The sequence below is a fragment of the Halichondria panicea genome, chromosome 9, assembly GCF_963675165.1.
Source record: "Halichondria panicea chromosome 9, odHalPani1.1, whole genome shotgun sequence".
NCBI classification, from domain to species: domain Eukaryota; kingdom Metazoa; phylum Porifera; class Demospongiae; order Suberitida; family Halichondriidae; genus Halichondria; species Halichondria panicea.
Window position 1 is genome coordinate 2,608,843 of NC_087385.1, and position 20,494 is coordinate 2,629,336.

General features: G+C 42.4%; 3 protein-coding genes across 6 annotated transcripts; 2 read left to right on the forward strand and 1 right to left on the reverse strand.

Annotated features, from left to right (window-relative positions):
* Nucleotides 1-269: 269 nt before the first annotated feature.
* LOC135341136 (TELO2-interacting protein 1 homolog) lies at nt 270-6,715 on the reverse strand. Its single transcript, XM_064537630.1, has 12 exons — nt 6,453-6,715; nt 5,237-5,382; nt 4,986-5,064; nt 4,177-4,833; nt 3,598-3,934; nt 3,050-3,418; nt 2,775-2,912; nt 2,323-2,513; nt 1,983-2,114; nt 1,217-1,703; nt 875-1,098; nt 270-648 (listed from the first exon to the last, which is right to left on the reverse strand). Exons 1-12 carry the CDS (start codon nt 6,659-6,661, stop codon nt 309-311), a joined length of 3,309 nt encoding a protein of 1,102 aa, XP_064393700.1. The 5' UTR covers nt 6,662-6,715; the 3' UTR covers nt 270-308.
* A 21-nt stretch (nt 6,716-6,736) lies between these two features.
* On the forward strand, nt 6,737-20,114 carry LOC135341137 (serine/threonine-protein kinase PRP4 homolog). Of its 4 annotated transcripts, none has more exons than XR_010396529.1 (13): nt 6,737-6,897; nt 6,957-8,573; nt 9,004-9,144; nt 9,452-9,692; nt 10,980-11,064; nt 11,652-11,799; nt 15,124-15,261; nt 16,153-16,306; nt 18,525-18,639; nt 18,878-19,116; nt 19,451-19,739; nt 19,868-19,925; nt 20,011-20,114. XR_010396529.1 is itself a non-coding variant. In XM_064537632.1 (11 exons), exons 1-11 carry the CDS (start codon nt 6,815-6,817, stop codon nt 19,655-19,657), a joined length of 3,168 nt encoding a protein of 1,055 aa, XP_064393702.1. In that variant the 5' UTR covers nt 6,737-6,814; the 3' UTR covers nt 19,658-19,858. The 4 variants fall into 4 exon arrangements, 1 of the variants encoding a protein (XP_064393702.1); XR_010396530.1 differs by having other exon boundaries at nt 19,451-19,670; XR_010396531.1 differs by lacking the exons at nt 19,451-19,739; nt 19,868-19,925; nt 20,011-20,114 and adding an exon at nt 18,694-18,762 and having other exon boundaries at nt 18,878-18,951.
* Nucleotides 11,809-15,116, forward strand: LOC135341147 (uncharacterized). Its single transcript, XM_064537643.1, has one exon. The coding sequence runs from the start codon at nt 13,179-13,181 to the stop codon at nt 14,433-14,435; it is 1,257 nt and encodes a 418-aa protein (XP_064393713.1). The 5' UTR covers nt 11,809-13,178; the 3' UTR covers nt 14,436-15,116.
* Nucleotides 20,115-20,494: the final 380 nt, after the last annotated feature.

The following is a 20,494-nucleotide window of genomic DNA, read 5'->3' on the forward strand; positions in this document are numbered from 1 at the left end:
CTCTTTTATCTATTATGGTTTTAGTTTTGATTTGCATTTTGCAGATCGATTTGCTGACACACAGCAGTTTTGATTTGCATTTTGCAAATCTATTCAGCTGACTATGCATTTTCCAGCCAATCAATTTTTGCCAAGCAAATCAATTTTTATTTTTGACACAAATGCCACTCCATACCTCTGGGGTCTATGCATGTGTTGTGGAATTTTGTTGAATTCTTTTGTTGTCTTTACGCAGAGCCTCTGGTCTTTACGTGTAAAAATAATAGTGGTCGTGTTGTTATGAATGGTGTGCATTACTAAGAGTTACCTTAACATAACAAAATCAGTTTCTGTACATTAACAAAAAACTTATCAGACTTAATAAACTGTTTAAAAGTGTATGGTTTCAAAGTGCTGTGAGTTGGAGATAACACAGTATGGGGACACAGCTGCTGAAGGAGTAGCCACACAACATCTGAATCATACGCAATCATATTGCAGAAGCAGGCCAAGCAGGTGTCTTGCAGTCCCTGAGGTTGATCTGCAGATAGGTAGAGTAGAGAAGACCGAGCCAGCGTCTCCATGTCAGAGCTGGGGACTGCCAGTTTGAGACAGAGGGTGCTAACACATGTGAGTAGGCATTGCTGCAGCTTGTACTGGGAGCTCTGCCTGTCAGTGTGTGTGTGTGGGGGGGGGGGATGGGGGGGATTATGGGCAACTAATAAGCATTAACATTTCACAATGTATTTCGGACAGCCGAACGTTTGAGATGGATAACAATGTGATTCTTCATTGCGCTTCTGAGTTAGGGGAACTACCAGAAAGAGCTTGAGTCCCATTGTACAATCAACAGCTGGTATACAAAACAACACACACACCACCTGTGATGACTGACCTGTACAATGGTTCAGCGTTAACACTCTTCAAGGCTAGAGACTCTAGAGATTTGACGAGCGGAGGCCACACTTTAGCAACCACTCTCTTGCGTAGGAATTCCCCACACACTTCACACATCACAAGCATCACTCTCCACGCCCTCACAGCCACTGGCGGGGCTGGGTCAGAGAGACGAGGGAGGAAAGGTGACCAGACATCATGCACCTCAGGCAACAGTGTAGTCTGGGGTATATATAACACAAATCAAGAATGGAAAGGTATCACACAGCTTCAACCTTCCAACAAGGATAGCATACACAACAGCAAACCACTAGTATAGAGTGATGCAGTGTTAGCTCACCTGGTCATACTTGAGAGCATTGATGGCGTTGGCCAGGGCCTCCAGTGCAAGTAGTCGCACCTGTTGTGTGGGAGAGGAGAGGTGGTGGGCACAGCGCTGCATCACACTTAAAATTGCTCTTGTCAATGGCGCTAATTCTCGTTTCTGCATGTATGGATCATCCTCTTCAGACTCGCCAACTTCTTCACTTTCTTCGCTATCGTTTTTGTTAGCTTCTTTTTGTCTGTGATAGTTCAAAAAGAACTGTTTTATATCGTCAGGCGATGTTTGAGCTTGAGGGGTGTCTGTTTCTTTAATAGAGGGATTTTCCAATTCATTTCTAGAGTTTGTGGGAGGCAATAAAGGTTGACAAGAAGACCAGCGAAGACAGTTCTCTGAGAGGGAGTGCAGTGTGGGCCAGATATGAGTGGGGCTTTGTCGTCTGGCGTCCAATGAAAAGAGGAGTTCGTCCAGTGAGTCACGCATCAGAGGAAGCACATCCTCATCTCTGGAGAACAAATTGTCTATTACTCACGTGCACATGCACGACTTGTTGGATGGATCTATACATGTATGGCCTAGAGTTGGTAATGTGATCATGTGGATAGAACTGTGAGTGCATTTAGACCGGTAGAGGAGGTAAAAATTCAGTAGGCACTTTCACACTGCCACGCTGCTTTGAATTTAGCTGTCGCATGCACTCTCTTCTTTTTTGCGCCCTTGGTAATACATTATGCCCTCTACATTCCCCACCAACCCTCACACCCCATGCATCATGCATACTCACCCATGAGTAAGGATGGCCCTGAGGACATGGGTGGCTCGGAGGTGATGGTCTAGAGAGGAGGGGCTTCGCAGATTCAAGGCAGTGCTGTTCACTAGGTAGTCGGCATTCCCACTGATTAACTTTTGAATGGACCTGCGAAGTCACACGAATTTTTCACCACAAGCAGGGTACATAAAAGACATAAAGCGACAATTATCTACAAGAACCTACATGTACACATGTACACGTAGCTGCATGTACATTTAATCATGCACACTGTAAACTGAACACCAAAAAATGTGTTCAATATGTAAACTTGCGTACATCGTACATACTGTAGAGAAGAACTATAATACAGTACCTGTATTGACAGAGAGTTGCAATGGAGTGGATCACACCCCTAGCGTAAGCGCTGACACCAATGTCACTGTCTCCCAGCCACTGTAGCAGGGGGTAGGCCAGCTGTTGTAACAGGGAGTCAAACTTCGTCTCCAAGATTCTTGCACACGCAAGTATCGTGTTCAGTAGAAGACAAGATTGTAGAACAGAATCCTGTGTGTGAGGGAGAGGGGAGAATTATTCGATTATAGCGTTACATGTACATACAGTACTGGGTACTCCCTCCAAACACACAGACACAATTCCATACGGGGCGACATGCATGTCATGTACATGCACATAAATGTACAGTTGTTGTATTGGATATGAAACCTTGAATAAAACTATAGTTATGATCTGTTACAAAGACAAATAAATGCTAGCACAAAGGGTTTGTTAGGTACGTATGCTGTTGAATTGGACGGGGTTCCTCACTTGATGCTTGGAGGGCTGTTCCTCGGTCCACAGTTCCTTGGAAGGTCGGGTGTGACCCGGAGCAACGGTCTCCACAAACTCCAACACCATACTCTCCACTAGCGGGTAGAGCTCATCAGAGGATAGAAGGTGACTCGTCTAGAGGAAGAAGAACATAATCAACAGTGCATGCTTTAAAAACTCAGTTCGTTTTACACTCTCTTCACTAAATCTGTACCTAGACGACTAGAAAAAAATGGATGGTGGATTACAGCTACCTTTGCATCACACCGTACCTCAGTCTGTGCAGTCTTAGCTCCTGTGAGCACCCGAGACAATATGATGAGTAGCTCCTTCCTCTGACCCTCAGACGATCGATACAGGTCCATCAGATGATCAACCACCACCTGGAGGTTACCATACCGACCAAGCAGCTGGCAGACACTGTAAAGAAGAGTCTCAATGCGCTCTTCTCTGAAATGAACAAAGTGCAGAGCAATTTTGGACAAAGCGGGCGTATTCGAATTACTGCCTGAACTGCTTCTTTTGGTGGGTGGTTGTGAAGGAGTGCATAGTGGGGAGGAGTTGGTGGTAGTCATGATAAGAGAGTCTTGAATTACAGGCTGCTCCATAATACGAGTATCAGACACTTGCACTTCCAACGTCTGAAAAAAAACGGCAAATTAAGGCTACACGTACAGAATACATCATATACATGTTTGTATGTACATGTAAGTCTTTAACTTCATGCGCAACATAAAATTAATATACATGTATAGGCCAAGCTAGTGGGTAAGGTTGGTAGTCAGTAGGCAATACACGTATATGTATATACACTATGCACCTGCACTAGTGCCATAACAAGTCGAGAGAGGTGTGCGTGTGAGTGGGTAAGAGCTGTCACATGACTTCCTAGCAGCTGCAGGTACCCGGATAACAACTGGAGTGTGGTGACTTTCCTCTTGTCATCGTTTTGTCTCATCAGTCTGGGCAGGGCAGAGCATAGCGAATGGACACGCCCCTCTAAAAGAGATGTCAGTTTCGTATCTGATTGGTCGCTGTCATAGCGATGTGAAAATGTTGCAATGGCATGGTGGGCAGAGTTTGAGATAAAAGGGTAATCGTCATGTGAGAGTGTGACTAGTGACTCGAGGAGGTGTGGGGTGGAAGTCGTAAGAGTTCTGTTGAAAGGTGTGTGTGCATGTGGTGGTGAAGAGCTGTTAAGTTAAATGGTGTGGTATGCAATAACGGGAAGTAGGAGACAGTGACAGCACCAATGCACAGAGAATTGTGCATCCTCAAACACAAGAGACAAAGCCCCAAGATTGGAGCAACTGATTTGACTTCACTATAGTCTATGTACATGCATGAGCATGCAGTCGAACTTGTTACAATGAATCAATGTGTATATACATGTATATACCTGTAAGAGTGTGAGAGAAGGATGTGTGCCCACCCGACGAGTCCCAGCCTGGATCTCCAGCTCTCACTAGTCACTAGACCACTCATACGCTGCACCAATACGCACAGCTTGGAGTCTGTCTCTTGCTGCCATGACAAAGACCTCTGTACTTCCAATTTCTTTCGACTCAGGTCATCTTCTGAAACTTTATCGTAATTGGAACCTTTAGATGCTTCAATTTCTGGTGTGGAGCATTCTGAGTCCTTCATTACCAAGGCAACATAGTGAGCCCATGTTAGGAGAGAGAGAACAGTAACAGAGCTACCCAGATTGGTTTCAGATGTTACAAGTTTGGTAATCACCATGGTGATTCCTGGGAGAAAGCATGCAAAAACATGGCCACAATCCTCCGGCCCTACTCCGAGTGTGTCCACCAAGCCATCAAGATACTTGTTACAGCCATCTCCGCTTGATATTTGATCGATCTGAGGTGAGTTTTGGACTTCAGTGTTGGAAAGTAACAGAGTGAGAGAGTTTTCATTGATTCCCGAGAGTGCTAGTAGGGCAGCAAGAGCGTGCTGTCGAAGAGTCTTGCTCGTGAATGACTGGAGAGTCTCCAAGAGGACAGACACACAGTGTCCAACCGCAGGGAGATTGGAAAATAAAAGTTGACGAGCACTGTACACATAAGGATACATTGCTCAATACACATCAAAGGTGGATCCAATGAAGGTCACAACGGTAACCTACATGTTCATTGTTGAATTACCAAAGCATGGTTAACAGAGCGGGTATATGGTACAGAGATAGGATTTACACAAATAGTTTACCTAGCTGATGGACACAGCAGTAGTGTCCTGAGTGCTCTGACACACACAAGAACCAGATCTTCAGATCTCTCTGTGAAACCTACAACATTACCAATTGATGAAATAGTACATTATATGGCATAAAATAATGATGCCATGTACAGTACATAAAATATATGAAGATTTTGTTTACATTAATTGTACAAGTGTGTATAGTCGAAATCCACACTACATTAAAAATAGCATGGGTCAGGATTTCCGGACAGACTCACCAGCCTCTTTGGCCATCTTGGAGTCCAGTAGCATGCATAGAAAGACCAAGAGATTATTGAATAACTCCCAATTGTCCAGGCCCCTCACATGGGCCAGCACAGTATCCAGCGTCTCTAAACCTCCTTCCAGCAGTCGCAGATTGGTGCTGAACCACGAGCAGAGAAAATATTTAAGTATTGGCTGTGAAAACAGCCATAAAAATTTATACCATGGTATTTCTCTACACTGTGCCTTTAATCTTAATCTTGTTACCGTATTTGATGTAATTACAGCGCCAACTCAGGCTGAACAAAATCAAATAGTAGATCCACTTGCATACTAAGAGATTACACTAGGCACTAAACTCTAGAGCTGTAGCGATAAGCGCCAGCTCGGATTGAACGCAATTTTTGGGGGTTCTAAAAAGTCGCCACACTGCGAAGTGGAATAATTTTTTCTGGCGCTGTATTACCGTATATGTTCTAATTTATCAGACAGCAAAAAATAATTTGTTTGGAAATTGTCCGGGTATAATTGGAACAGATTTTTATAGAGTATGCGAAGTGTCCGGAATAAATAGAACATTAATTTTAGCTAGCTCGCATGCAGCTGCTTGCTTAGAACAGTGTGCGACTGAATAGTTGCACTAGCTATCTAAAACTAGCTACTCAAAGCTATCTAACTGCAGTCTATGAATGTAACTCAACTTTTCAAGGTATTGCTGGATATTTAAAGCACTGGAGTGTCCGTTGTATTAGAACAACGAAAATTGCCCAAAAGAGTGTCCGGGGTAATTAGAAGTGTCTGATAAAATAGAAGATATACGGTAATTACATCAACTACGTACGTACACAGTTACCTCTATAATGAAGCACCGCAGGTGCTGGTGCCAAAGCTACATAACATAAAGCTACTAATAGCTTTTATACACATATTATAATTTTATCACGATGAATATTTTCACGATGAATATTTTTGTTGCATGCAAACTCAAAGAGTGGGTAATGATCGACCATGATTGTTGTTAAAAACGATCAATGCCAAAAGTTCAAGAGCCTTTCAGCTCTCTTCTCACTCTTGCAGCTCACACACACAAACAGACTACATGTACTGTATACCTCGCTTGCGCATGTGCACCAAGGCATAATATATTAAGCAATAATTTATGCACAAATGGGATTTAGTACGGAACGTGTTTCTCACTCAATGCTGCGACTCAGTTACAGTTGTTTATACCTTCCACACTTGTTGATGACCATTCTAACTGGTAGAAGGACATAGTCGATCATCTGCGGGTGAAGGGCACGAGATCCCAGCACACTAAACAGTCCTTCCCTCATTTTAGTTAGTGTTTCAAGACTGGGTGAGCTCATCACCTGCACACAGAGTGGTTTAATTCTTGGGAACAACTCCCTGCCTTCAGACTCGCTTAATACATCATTCATCCTGATTTAGAAATCCACCTGGGATCCATGTGGACTTTCCTATCCGCGGCTTTGTTTTGAAGAAGAACTTAATAGACGAATTCAGGGTTTAGAGAAATTTTGAAAAATCACGTCTGGAAAACGTGGACCTGCGCTGTGCTGGTCGCGTCGATAATGGCAGCATATTCTTCTGAAGAAGAGGGACAGATCATAGATGAAGATGAAGAGGACAAGCTGGCTTCTCCAGAAGAAAAAAGGTAAGATTTATGATGTGCTTTGTTTTCTGTTGATGAACGCTGTACATGCACATATGCAGGAATGGTGTTGACATAAGGGAAGAGTCATCTCCTCATGTGTCTCCTAGTGTGAAGAAGAAACATAAACACAAACACAAGCACAAACATAAGCACAAGAAACGTAAGAGTCGTGACGATGGTGGAGCTAGTGATGCTGGTGAGGATGAGAAGAAGCACAAGCATCACAAGAAGCATAAAAAGCACAAGAAACGCTCTCACTCGAGCGAACGAGACAGCAGTGGTGAGCAAATCAAACGACCAAAACTAGACAATGGTGAGCACCAACTGGAGTTGGTCGAGTCTTCCAAGAGTAAAAACGAAGGTGAAGAATTGGAATTGAAGGCTCTTCAGGAAATGAAAAACAAGATTAAGGAGGAATTAAAGGAGTATGAAAAACCTCAAAAGAAACATCGGAAGTCTGAAGATAACGAAGACAAACACAAGTCTAGTGATAAGCATGCACATCGAAAGAAGTCGCACTCTGAATCAAAGTCGCCTCAAAGAAAACAGTCGCCTACTCGTGAGAGCAAGCGAAAATCGTCAGATAAAGAAAAAAGTAGACGACATAGGACGTCCCGTTCTAAATCACCTTCAAGCAAAAAGCCTACCGACAAATCTTCTCCAGCCAGAAAGCGTGAGAGAACAGAAAGTCCCTCTCCTACAAATCAAAGAAAATTACTTTCTCCCGATCGGCCAAAGTCCCGCTCAAAATCTCCTAGCAGAAGTCAACGACAACGCTCTATCTCTCCAAAGAAACGAGGCGCGTCTTTATCTCCCAGTAGACGAAGATCAAAGTCACCAGAGAAAAGGAAATTATCTAGCAGAGGGAAGTCTCCATCTCCCTCTAGGTCAAGAAGACACAGAGATCCATCAGAATCGAAAGAGAGAAAGAAGTCCTCGTCACCTGTCCAACGACAATCATCTACATCGCCACGAAGACGCTCTCGATCACCCGCTAGAAGGAGGCACCGTCAAGTAAGTCCTCGCAGATCACGCTCTCGTTCCCCTGTACGTAAACGATCACCTAATATTTCCAAGAGAAGAAGTATGTCTCCCCCTCACCGTTCCCCTAGTAGACGTTCCCATTCACCCCTAAGGCAATCCAAATCACCCAGACGATTGAAATCCCCAAGAAAACATTCCAGATCACCCAGACGTCGTTCCAATTCCCCCAGGCGTCGCTCACGGTCACCCAGACGTCGTTCTAATTCCCCTAAGCGTCGCTCACGATCACCCAGACGTCGTTCCAATTCGCCTAAGCGTCGCTCACGGTCACCAAGACGTCGTTCCAATTCCCCCAAGCGTCGCTCTAGATCACCCAGACATCGTTCCAATTCCCCCAAGCATCGCTCACGGTCACCAAGACGTCGTTCCAATTCCCCCAAGCGTTGCTCACGATCACCAAGACGTCGTTCCGCTTCCCCCAAGCGTCGCTCAAGGTCTCCAAGACCCCGTTTGAGATCACCTAGACGCCGCTCACGGTCTCCACGGCGATTTCCCTACCGAAAAAGGTCCACTAGTCCAAGAAGAGGCAGATCCCCTCGTTCTAGGAGAGATCGAAGATCACAGTCCAGAGATCAGCGTCATAGGAGTGGGTCAAAAAGTGATGTGGAGAATAGGAGCCGATCTGAGGATGAGTAAGTGAACCAGCACTAATTATCATTCATGTTCTAATTTGGATGCTTTTCTGGGTAAATTTCGTTACTCTAATAAAGCGGACACTGTGGTAGTTACGTGTGTAGTTTAATACATGTAGCTGGCTCGAGGCTTAGCAAAGCTAGTGTAACTGTTCAGTCACACACTGCACTATTAAACACAGCTAGCTCGCGTGCTGCATGCCTCGTGTGTTGTATAGCTTGTTCCCATTATACCCAAACAAATTTCCAAAGCAATTTGTTTGTTTATATACGGTATGGACATGTACAAATGTATTATTGTAGCTTGTTAAAAGAGGTGGGACTATTCTGCTCCGCCATTAAGTACGATTTCCGACCTGGCTCACATGGCTTGCGTTCAGCTCTGACTCTGTATCATGACTGTACAATTAATGTATACATGTATACATAGAGTGATGGATGTTGACATTGAGTCTGAGGATGAAGATGCCATCATTGAAAGGAGGAGACAACTTCGGCAAGCCATAGTTCAGAAGTATCAGTCGTCACAACCCACCAGCAGAGCATCTACTCCCACGTCCAATGCTGACAGGTTAGTATAGATGTGTGTAGTGTTAGCAGATGCAGCGTGTTAATACTTATCCTTAGCTGTTACTGTACATTTTTCACGATTTAAGCTGTAAATTAGACTTACGTACACTAGCTGCGTTGCAGCAATAACTTTGATCCCATACCAAATTTTGTGGATAGGCACACAATTAAAACGGCCTGGAAAGGAGGCCACGTGAAGTCTTAACAGTACTGGTTTACAAACCAGAGTCTGTATTAATTGTTATACACTTCAGAATCTTTAGACTTACATGTTGAATTCACATGCACATACTGCTTCCATCTTGCAGTGACAAAGTTGGCGATGATGCCACAAAAGACTTTGAGATGACGCTGGTCGAAGAGGAGAAGAATTTGCAATTGCGTCAAGAGGAGGGTGGGCCTGGGGGCGTAGATTCCCTCTGCCTTGGTAAGGATGATGTGGACAAGATGGCAGAGGCGAGGGAGAGAATATCTGGGCTATCTGCTGTCAGGAAGGCCATGAAGAACGGAGATATGTTCTCAGAGGAATTGTTTAAAGAGAAGTTTATGGTAGGTGTCATTAAGGTAACGTACCAAATATTAGGTTTCGGGTTTCGATTGCGAATTGCATAGATGGCAGGCGAAAGACTCACAAAGAATGAGCATGCGCATGCAATTCGCAGTAGTTAGAAATGTAAAAATGCTATAGTCAGGAATGCATGAATCACTCCTTGGCTAGTACAGTGTAATTCGCAAATGATTAACTACCGTGCAGCACGAAATTTTCGCTGTTTTCGTGGGTTAGCAATCCTACATGACAATTAATTTCACAAATTTAAGGTTACGGTAAACTGTTTGCTTATTAATAATTGTTCATGAGCTTTGAGCAGAATGAGCTGGAAGTCCAGCTGAAACGCAGTAGTAATTTCATGACTCTTTTAGCTTAGTTGCAGTCTACTGTAGCTTAACTATATGCAGGGCCACACGAAGAGATCTTTAAAAAAAAAAAGGGCTACTGGAAGCTCACAAGAGGCTGTTTTCCTTGGCCATTTTTGGGGTTTTGTGAGAGTTTCCTGGCCTGGAGCGAAAAAACGCTTCGTGTAGCCCTCCAGTATGGTAAAAAGCATCCTTTTTTATGTCTAGTCAGCAGTTTCAGAGATAGTTACTGGCCATCAAGGAGATGAGCAGTCTGACTTCCTCACTCCAAGCTGTACAACATTGATCACTGCATAAGTTTAAAATCTCTACTAAGGTTTCTCCTAGCCAAACTACATACCTTAAGGTGACATATTTTCACAGGTAGATTTGTTTGCGTTTTTACAGTTTTGTACATTTTGCAGTATAATATTTTGCAAAATGTCGATCTGGATACATTAAACAAGAGGGCGGCCAATTATTTGCGAGTATTAATTTTTACGATTTTACTCTCATTCGCAGAAATAGCAGAAATTAATACATGCGAAAATATGTCACCTTAAGGTATACTACAGAGATGAGGCTTCTCTTTCTGGATTGAACAGGAGTCTAGCGTGTAGGTGATCCTCTGGATCTTTTACTGCTTATATAAGCTCTTGATATCTTATGTAGATGTAAATGTACAACTAAACTGCTGACTAGACACAAAAATAGCGCCGACTCAGCACATTTATAGCTTTAATTGCACGTGCTCTCAACATCGTTCCAACCTCCCCTGGATCCCTGCTGGACGGAACACATTCAGTGTGCATACCTAATCATGTATAGTTTTTTCTAGGCAACATAATTTATGCAGGATTTGTAGCAATTAGAGTGACCTCATTAGAGCCTGTTTGAATTGTATGTGTACTTACTAGTACATGTATGTGATGATCCCCCCAGACCCCGTCCAGCGGGATGATAGCAGACACTGGCAACGAGAATCCCAACCTCTTGGACAACTGGGACGATGCAGAGGGATATTACCGTGAGTTTGTGTTTATGTTATGCATGTTTTGGCTTGTGTGTGCATTGGCCTTAGAGCAAAATTTTAAACAAGACAACAATTAAGATTCGAATTTTGGCCACGTTTTATCAATCCCTATGTGATGTTAATGTTTCCTTGAAGAATACTTGAGGTTGTTACATCTAAGACCATACGGTGTATCAGGAGTGGGGTGTATGTATAAAGGGTGAATATAATTATTGCTGTCAAACGTTTCAGTTTACTCCACCAACATTGTTGCATCGTGTGTACACAAACACTTTTGTATCAGTGCCTGTCCTTAGGGTTAGTGTCAGTAGTAATAATTATGGCAGTATACCTAATAGTAAACAGTCACTGTGTACATGCATACATGAATAGGGGACATAATGTTATACCAGAGGAGGTCCGACAGGCGCGGTGCAGCTCAAGTAATTAGCCTCTGATTACTCTCAGCAAAAACGTACGACGTGGGCGGATAATTATTGTTCAATCAAAGGCTAATTGCCTGAGCTGCACCGCGCCTGTCGTACCTCCTCTGATGTGGTACTAGTACAGTAGTGAAGTCATGATCCCCCTCCCCCCCACAGGTGTTCGTGTTGGTGAGCAGCTGGATCGGCGGTACACAGTTTTTGGATTCACTGGGTCAGGTGTTTTCAGTAATGTGGTTAGGGCCCGTGACACACTCCGAGCTCAGCAGGATGTTGCCATCAAGATCATCAGGAACAATGAGATGATGTGAGCAACTTGTAAATTACATGTACTGTACAGTTATGTAATAATAATTTTTAACACAATAATAAATAATACAAAACGTGGAATGTGTAGACATGTAAGTAAAATACATGTAGTTCAGAAATGAGTTTAGGTGAGAATGTGCAGGTTATATTCTTGGGCCACTATAGGTCCATCGGGGGCACGTCCAATTTAATGGGGTGGCCGTGAGATGATCTTGTGCCATAATTGAGGAACGCAGCCAACTCATAGTTGTATTGTAGTGTTGCTCGTGTAATAAATACAATCAAGGATGTATACATTGTACGTACATGTACAATGTATAGTCTTTTGCACTCTGAAACTGGTGTGGGATTAACGATTTTTTCTGAGCCCTCAATAATCTTCAGTAAAATCAATGCCCGGTGATTGTTGCCTTAAACCTCAGTCGTTTCTGCCTTGGAGAGAAAATTCCATTAGGTATATATTTAAAGCATATTTATACTGTCGGGCTGTGGAGCTCTCTTTTTTAGAGCAAACCTAACAAAAGTCCATCTAGCCGCTATAGCTAGTTGCTGATGTAGTTGCCAATGTAGTTGTTGTAACCCTTAACAGTTAATTAGACTGTTCAGACACTTAATAATACATAATTGTGATATTACTTATATGCAAGTTAGTGCTCACATTACCTTTGCGTGCATTCATGCAGAATTTTGGTACATAATCATTACGGTAATGAAAGAAATAATAGATGTGACATACATGTGGTCAAGTGCACCTCCAGCAAGCTACATTTTATAGTACATGTTGTTGCCATTTGCATGGACCCATTGCCCACCCCACTGACACCACCAGTCCACCTTTCTTTTGACCAGGCATAATTATGCTTAGCAGTTAAATCCATAGCTACGTGTAGTGCTTGTCACACTTGAGGCCCTAGCTGGAATGGTATTCAGACGACTGCCTTAATTTCTATTCCCACCTTTTCAGAGCTACATGTACTTCCTATTGCGACTGATAGCGTCTTTTCCCTAACTGCTCAAACATACTTACTGACATAAATAAATTATGTACTATATAACCTTGCATGCGTATCTACATGTATGTGCCGTTGTTCAATAATATAATGTGCAATTTTACTCTGTGATTTATGTAAAGAATGGTGCAGATACAAATTGGTTGTCTCCACCTTTGTTGCTATGGTCCCATTAGCAGGTCTATTGCATCCATACACTGCCCGTACGTGGTCATTATTATCGCATGCGCATGTAATTGTATACATCCTGTGATATAAAACAAAAACAGCATTACTTAAAAGTGCCAACCTGTGACCAGTATATATAAAACGGTTATTGCATGTCTATAGTAGTTGAGGCAGAGCTTTCGAGAATTAAAGATAAACCATGGAACGTAACTGTGCTTATGGCTTGACTGATGAAAGAATAGAAGACACCCCAGCAGACAACAATATTTCTTACAATACTGTTGATCATGGGACCATATCTCTTAATCAGACCAGGCGGTACAGTAACCCTGGAGAGAAAGAAGAAGATACATATGACGAAATTGTGAACAAGTTCAAGGCGCCGGCAAAAGACAGTTCGAAGAAGAGTCAAGCTCTAATTTGCAGTGCAGCTACTTCAGCTTTAGTTATATCTGTGCTTTCTCTACTCGTAGCTGTTGCAGCATTAGTGTTCTTTAATTCAGAGTTGAGGAACCAACTTTGTAGTGCCACATGCAACCAGTCTCTGAATCAACAGCTATTGTTCACTCAATTGAATGATTCAATCGCAAAAATCGAATCTGTCATTGGTGAGCTAAGCCCAACTGCTTTTTTCCTAGGGTCTTTAACCAACCCTGCTAGCTCTTGCAATGATGACATCCCCCAAGACAGACCGTCTGGAGAATACTGGATTCAAGCTAACAATACCACTTCTCCTGTTCAAGTCTTCTGTGACATGGAACGAACTAGCTGCAGCTGCAACCGAACAACAAAAGGATGGATGAGAGTTGCCAATTTGGACATGACCGACCCCAACCAGACCTGCCCTACTGCATTCAGTTTGCGGACACGAACAACACCACCACTGCGGACATGTGGCAGATCAGTATTTGAGTGTACAAGTGCTATATTTCCAACCTTTGGGATTGAGTACTCACATGTGTGTGGTAAAATCGTAGCTTATCAAGATGGATCCCCAGATGGGTTTTTCTCTTCCAATTTTAACAACTCTCTAACGATTGATGACAATTATGTGGACGGTATTAGCGTCACTCATGGACAATCACCACGACAACACATCTGGACATTTGCTGGAGCTTTGGATGAACGGACCTCATATGGTGCCAACCGTTCTTGTCCCTGTATCAATTCTGAAATCGAAACTGGAAGTGCACCGTCGTTTATCAATCAAGATTATTTCTGTGACACTGCGAGTAGAGATGGATTTCAACACATTTTCTATCCTGATGATCCACTCTGGGACGGTCAGGGATGTGGGCGTGCCAGTACTTGCTGCCAATTGAAAAACCCACCGTGGTTCTGCAAGCAACTCCTCCAGCCAACTACAGATAATATTGAACTGAGGATGTGTTTCGACAGTTTAGTCAGTGATGAAGACACACCACTTGAACTCGTTCAACTTTTTATACATAGCTAGAAATAAGTTAACCAAAATATACTCATGCATATCAATTTTCAATGAGTTCAACATATTTATAATGTATGCCAAATAATTACTGATTGTGCTCCTCTTTAGTAAAACAGTTGTAACACTATGACATTGGCAATTTAAATGGGATCGGCAGAGCATAATATAATACAGTGGAACCTCCAGTAACGATCACCTTCGAAGAGAAACCATGCTATGAAACGGCCAAGAGCTCTGGTCCGGATTGAAAGAGCAACCTTTCAGGAACGGCCACCTCTCTACTCCATATAACGAGCAGCCTTTTAGTCCCCTTTAACAATGGAAAATAATCTCTCAGAACAGACAGCCACACTCAGAATTAGCAGAAAATTATTGCTGAGATCGATAACATATTATCGTGAAAACCTAGCTGTAGCTTGTCTCTACAGCCTTTTGAAAGCTTGTATGAGCTATAGAAGCAGTTAGCAAAGCTCCAAGATTCATTTGCAGCATGACTCAGAGCATACATGTGATTGGCAATCGGAACCTCTCAACGAACATCACCTCTCTATTATAACGGCCAAAAGGCTGTTCCCCAAATATATTATGGAGGTTCCACTGTAGCAGGACACATAATGTATGTCTATTGTGGACATAACACTCCCAAATGTATCGATACCTAGATACAGTAACTGAGTATTCCCCCATACCTTTCCAGGCACAAGACTGGACTGCAAGAGTTGGAGATTCTCCAGAAGCTGAACGAGGCTGACCCTGATGATAAGTTCCACTGTGTTCGGCTGTTCAAACACTTCTTCCACAGGAACCACCTTTGTCTTGTGTTTGAGTCCATGAGGTAAGTTCTTGTACAGAAACTATAGTTTGTACTCATGCAGTTAAATAAGTTTGCATGGACGGGCCATTTGTCACTTTTAACACTTACCCTTTCAAGCCCTCAAACTTTTAACTACAGTAGTTACAGTCCTCAATAAATTACACCAACATATTTTTTATTGCCACTTTCAAGGCTATGTACATTTGTACCACACTTACGTCACCACTAATTGATTTTATTTGTCAACACCTGTATGATACATAGAAAAATAACATACAGCCTCAGTCATGTACAATTTTCAATTCAAGCTTTTTCATTTGTCCAAGAAAGTAAGCAAACAGAAATGAGCCATGCTTGACTATACTAAGACTCAAAACGACGGCAGAATCATGAAAGCTACTCTTCTACAAGATGGCTAAGCCTCGATAGGTCCATGACATATACATTTTTGCCAAGAAGAGCTTACAACTGCAGCAAGGGAGGTCAAATACACAGCGCTTGATATGGTGTATCCTATACGTATACTCATGTTTATGTTTCACAGAGCTTAACATAATTATGATGGACCACTGTGCCCTAAACCAAATTTTAGATTACCAATTTTTTTAAAAGACAGTTTGTGCTACAAGTGCAGTTCTTTCTGTCCTTTATTATGTTATATGTGGTGCAGAAAGTGTTTGTGGCCGACTCTCTTTAGCAATTGAAGGCTTAGAGATTAGGTAGACCAGGTTGTGGTTGACTGAGTGTGATAGCCATAGTAATGGTACCAGACCGACTTTGTGAAGAAATCCTGCTTCTAGTGACTGCCATGTCTGTGTAGTGGTTACTAGAAGTAAGATTGCTTCCAACAGACGAACGTTGTTGTTTTAGTGGCATGGATGTATTAGTCATTCATCCTACTTCTCATTACAGCATGAATCTGCGTGAGGTGCTGAAGAGGTACGGCAAGAACGTAGGACTACACATCAAGGCAGTGCGGTCATACACACAGCAGCTGCTCCTGGCTCTCAAGCTCATGAAGAGGAAGGGCATCCTCCACGCTGACATCAAGCCTGACAACATCCTGGTAAGTTTTTACATGTTAGTTTCACAGTGATCTACAGGAAACGTGTATGCACTTCATAGGGTTCAACTGCTTTGTGATGTTTGAATCTTAATTTTAAGTGCAAGTACAGATATGTGAAATTTCACATCACTTAAAGGGAAGGTACCATGAAAAAATAAAGTATTATTTTTTTGCCTTAAAATGTTCTTTGTGAGATATAAAATAACCTTGATGCAAAAAAATTTTTTTTTAAATTAAAGTTTCTGAGGAACAGGATTGTTAAGAAAGGCTTAAAATTTTACTTCCTGTTGAGGTCAAATGTGGGCGCGGTCAAACGTGACGTCAGAGTAGGTACTAGTAAACATTGAATTGATGCATACTGGTGGCTGCATGAGTCTGACTGACAGACACATGTGATTTTAGCTATGATTTTCAAGCCAGTTGAGTTTTTCCTACTCCTTCTCATCTGTTGAGCATGAAAAAAGCTGCAGTGAAGATAAAACAAGCGCTGTGGAGCCATATCTGTATGAGCGAGAAAGCCTTCCCATGCTAGTTCGAGTGGTGATGATGATGGTGACAATGAAGGCAGGATAGGAAATGTTAATTGACTAATTAGTATATAGACTAGGTCTATATGTATAAGTATACAGTCATGCAATTGAGTGTGTCAGGTGTGAATGCATGCGGTAGTACGTTGTGCAGAAATGTATTATACCAATAGAGAATCAGTGTGATGGATTTGATCCTTGATATGTGGGTGCTACAGATGGCGTACACTGCCCACAAACACAGATATATGGTGAGGCAGATGAGAATGAAGTATACACCAGTAAGTTTATCAGTGTGAAAGGTATAACTTTCTTAACTAGTCGGTTGTGCTGGGGCTGGCTTGGAAGACATATAATTATATGAGTTGTTCTACCAAGCTGTGCATGCAGTATAGCTGTGATTCGTAACAAATTTCCTTCTTCTTCACATGCAGGATTATTGACTCGACCTGTATTACGTGTATTACTCTTGAGACAATTTAAAAGTTACGTTTTTGTCAATGTCGCGACAAACGTTTAGGAGAAGAAGATGCTAGGCTCCAAATTAGGTTGTATGGGATTTGACAACAGGGGGAGAGTCACCATGCATGAGTCCAAGCACTTCACACTAAATATCGACATCCTTGGTAGTTATAATTTATAATTTAGATGGGGTTTGAGTTACTATCGGTAATCTTTACATTATTAACACGTCAAGTTTTGGTTTCACTTGTCTTTGCATGACAATGAGACCCTTGCTGAAGTTGTTTCCAACATGAAAATAGGAAGAGAGGTACTGCATGCATATGTAGTCTGATCAGGAGTCTCAGTTGCATGCCGGGTCTACATGCAGGAGTCACGGTATAGAGAGGTTGTCTCTTGTAAAGCATCAAGTATCAACTGCAGCGAGGTATTATAATTATACATGATTGAACAAAAACAGAAGCTATTAACCTGTCTCCGTTCTCGCTTTTCCGTATACAGCGGCCGACCGGGCACTTCTCTATAGGGCTATCTCTCCATTCCATGACTCTGATCTCAGGGCCTCTCTTTTTACAGGACGATATGGCAGTTTATTTCTAAATAACTGCCTTATAGAAAACAGTTAGAATGGCTCCAGACCTCAGATCTCAGCTTCTTCCTCTTTTGGATCCCAAACTGAGCAGCAAGGGAGGTCATATCTGTGAGTTTTCACTGTACACAAAAACAGGATTCTGTTGCTTTTCAGTGAGCTCTGGTACATAGGACTTGTTTTTCCCACTCATATTTCAACTGAGAGAACTGTATGACTGCTAGATGTAAAGGAGCAACCAGCTGCAACACACTCAACACACACAGAATACATTTTACATGCAGCACAAATGCCTACTCTGACGTCACGTTTGACCGCGCCCACATTTGACCACAACAGGAAGCAAAATTTTAAGCCAGAAATTGTGTTTCTACAGTCCTGTTTCTCTGAAAAGTTAATTTTCAGAAAAATATTTTTTTGTCTCAGGGCTATTTTATACCCCACAAAGAACATTTTAAGGCAAAAAAATAAAACTTTATTTTTTCATGGTACCTTCCCTTTAAATTGGCAATCTTTGATCAAATCGCCACCCACTAAAGTGTTCCAGTTATATGGTAGTTGACTGTCCATAATTTATGTAAACAGAAAATGTCATTCAGTATGTATGTCTACATGTACATTTAGGCTTATGTGTTCACAGGTTAATGACAGCAAGCTGCTGCTAAAGGTCAGTGACTTTGGATCTGCCAGCTTTGTCAGTGACAACGACATCACACCCTACCTTGTCAGCCGCTTCTATCGAGCTCCAGAAATCAGTAGGTTTATTCATATCCCAGTTTTTGTTATAGTTAGTTTATTTCTGCCCATAGTATGATTGCACTCTACATGTATACATGGGCCTTGTTTGGATTGTGAACAGCAGTCTTGTATGGTGCAAGGTACAAATGTACTTATAATTATTACTACAATGTCAATGTTTTGTGAACGAGCCAAATCAGCAGAATTTGTAGACTCGTAAAAGTAAAATGCTCAATTACCTTGTGCTACACACAGTCCTAGGTAACAAGTACGACTACGGAATCGACATGTGGTCTGTGGCATGTACAGTTTATGAGCTGTACACTGGAAAGATCCTCTTTCCCGGAAAGAGCAACAACGAGATGCTCAAGCTCATGATGGAGGTCAAAGGGAAAATCCCTAACCGCGTTACACGCAAGGGCATGTTCAAAGAGAAGCATTTTGACTCGAGTTTCAGCTTCCTCTATGCCGAAGTGGATAAAGTGACGGAAAAGGTACATGCATACATAACATATGACTTATACCGTATAGCAGGTTATTTTCGTATGGTGCAAATTTTGTATTTAGAGCAAAATTATTAAGGTCCTATGTCATAGGAAGTATTTGACTGCTGATTTTGACTACGTCATCATTTTGAGCTGCAGGATAGGAAATATTTGATTGCGTGGGTAGTTTATACCCAAAATGTGCACCAATGAAAGTTGCCCGCTATACGGATTGTTCTATGGAAGTCAAGTCTGTGCGTCTCAGGTCAGGCCTGATACAGCCCGACGATTGAAGTGTACTATACTGAATTTCTTGGGTCATTTTATGTAAAATCCCCTTTAGGAGAAGGTGACAGTGATGGGCTCCATCCCACCGTCACGTGACTTGCTTTCCACTCTTGTCGGCCGCCAGTCTCTAAGTGAAGCCCACCTTCGCAAAGTTCACCAGTTCAAGGACTTTTTGGATAAGGCACTGATGCTGGACCCTACCAAGAGACTCACCATCAATGAAGCGCTAATACATCCGTTCATCTCTGAGAAGCTGGACTAAGCTGCTGACTTTGGTATTAATTAAGGACCATGAACTTTCTGAACGATTGCACACACTTTAAATGGCACAATCTATTGGATACGTACGTATGCTGTATGTCTGTTTTGTTATTTTCTCCGTGCTTGTTAATTGCTAATGATCATGTACATGTATGCTGCTGATTTAACGTATTGCTTTTGCCGATGATTTTGCTGTTATCACTCTTTGTAGCCATGACGAACAAGACCCACAGGCATTGGCTCTCAACAGAGTGGCTGATGTTTCACGTGTATGTTTGGGTGACTGGGCTAGTTAGATTGTAGTTAATTGGCTGATAAATAGTTGTGTGATCTGTGTATTCTTCTCTTGTGCAGGTGATGAGGAAGAAGTGAAGGTCAAGATCTAAGAGTCAGTGACTGGCTGCATGTGTAGCATTATTTGCACAGGATTACGAGGTGTTTGCCAGCTGACTTTGGGTGTGAGTTTAGATTTCCTCGTTGGATTGTGACGAAAATTTACATGCACATACAATGATCTGTTTCCATCTTGCAGTAACAAAGATGGTGATGACGCCACGAATGGCTTAGAGAAGACGCTGGCCGAAAAGGAGAACAATTTGCAATTGCATCAAGAGGAGTGTGGGCCTGGGGGCATAGACTTCCTTAGCCTCGATTCCAAGCCGCTGAGAAAGGCCACCATTCAAGGGGCTGGAGTCGAGGCTAAGACTTCCTCTGCCTTGGCAAGGATGATGTGGACAAGATGGCAGAGGCGAGGGAGATATTATCTGGGCTGTCTGCTGTCAGGAAGGCCATGAAGAATGGAGATATGTTCTCAGAGGACTTGTTCAAAGAGAAGTTC

What these genes read in the sequence shown, in the direction of transcription:
- LOC135341136 (XM_064537630.1), bottom strand. Translation starts at nt 6,661, where the DNA reads ATGAATGATGTATTAAGCGAGTCTGAAGGCAGGGAGTTGTTCCCAAGA. An exon ending in AGGGCCATCCTTACTCATGG is followed by an intron (nt 1,704 to 1,982) that starts GTGAGTATGCAT and finishes TTTGTTCTCCAG; the next exon opens with AGATGAGGATGTGCTTCCTC. An exon ending in ATGCTCTCAAGTATGACCAG is followed by an intron (nt 1,099 to 1,216) that starts GTGAGCTAACAC and finishes TATATACCCCAG; the next exon opens with ACTACACTGTTGCCTGAGGT.
- LOC135341137 (XM_064537632.1), top strand. Translation starts at nt 6,815, where the DNA reads ATGGCAGCATATTCTTCTGAAGAAGAGGGACAGATCATAGATGAAGAT. An exon ending in AGGAGCCGATCTGAGGATGA is followed by an intron (nt 8,574 to 9,003) that starts GTAAGTGAACCA and finishes ATGTATACATAG; the next exon opens with AGTGATGGATGTTGACATTG. An exon ending in CGATGCAGAGGGATATTACC is followed by an intron (nt 11,065 to 11,651) that starts GTGAGTTTGTGT and finishes TCCCCCCCACAG; the next exon opens with GTGTTCGTGTTGGTGAGCAG.
- LOC135341147 (XM_064537643.1), top strand. Translation starts at nt 13,179, where the DNA reads ATGGAACGTAACTGTGCTTATGGCTTGACTGATGAAAGAATAGAAGAC.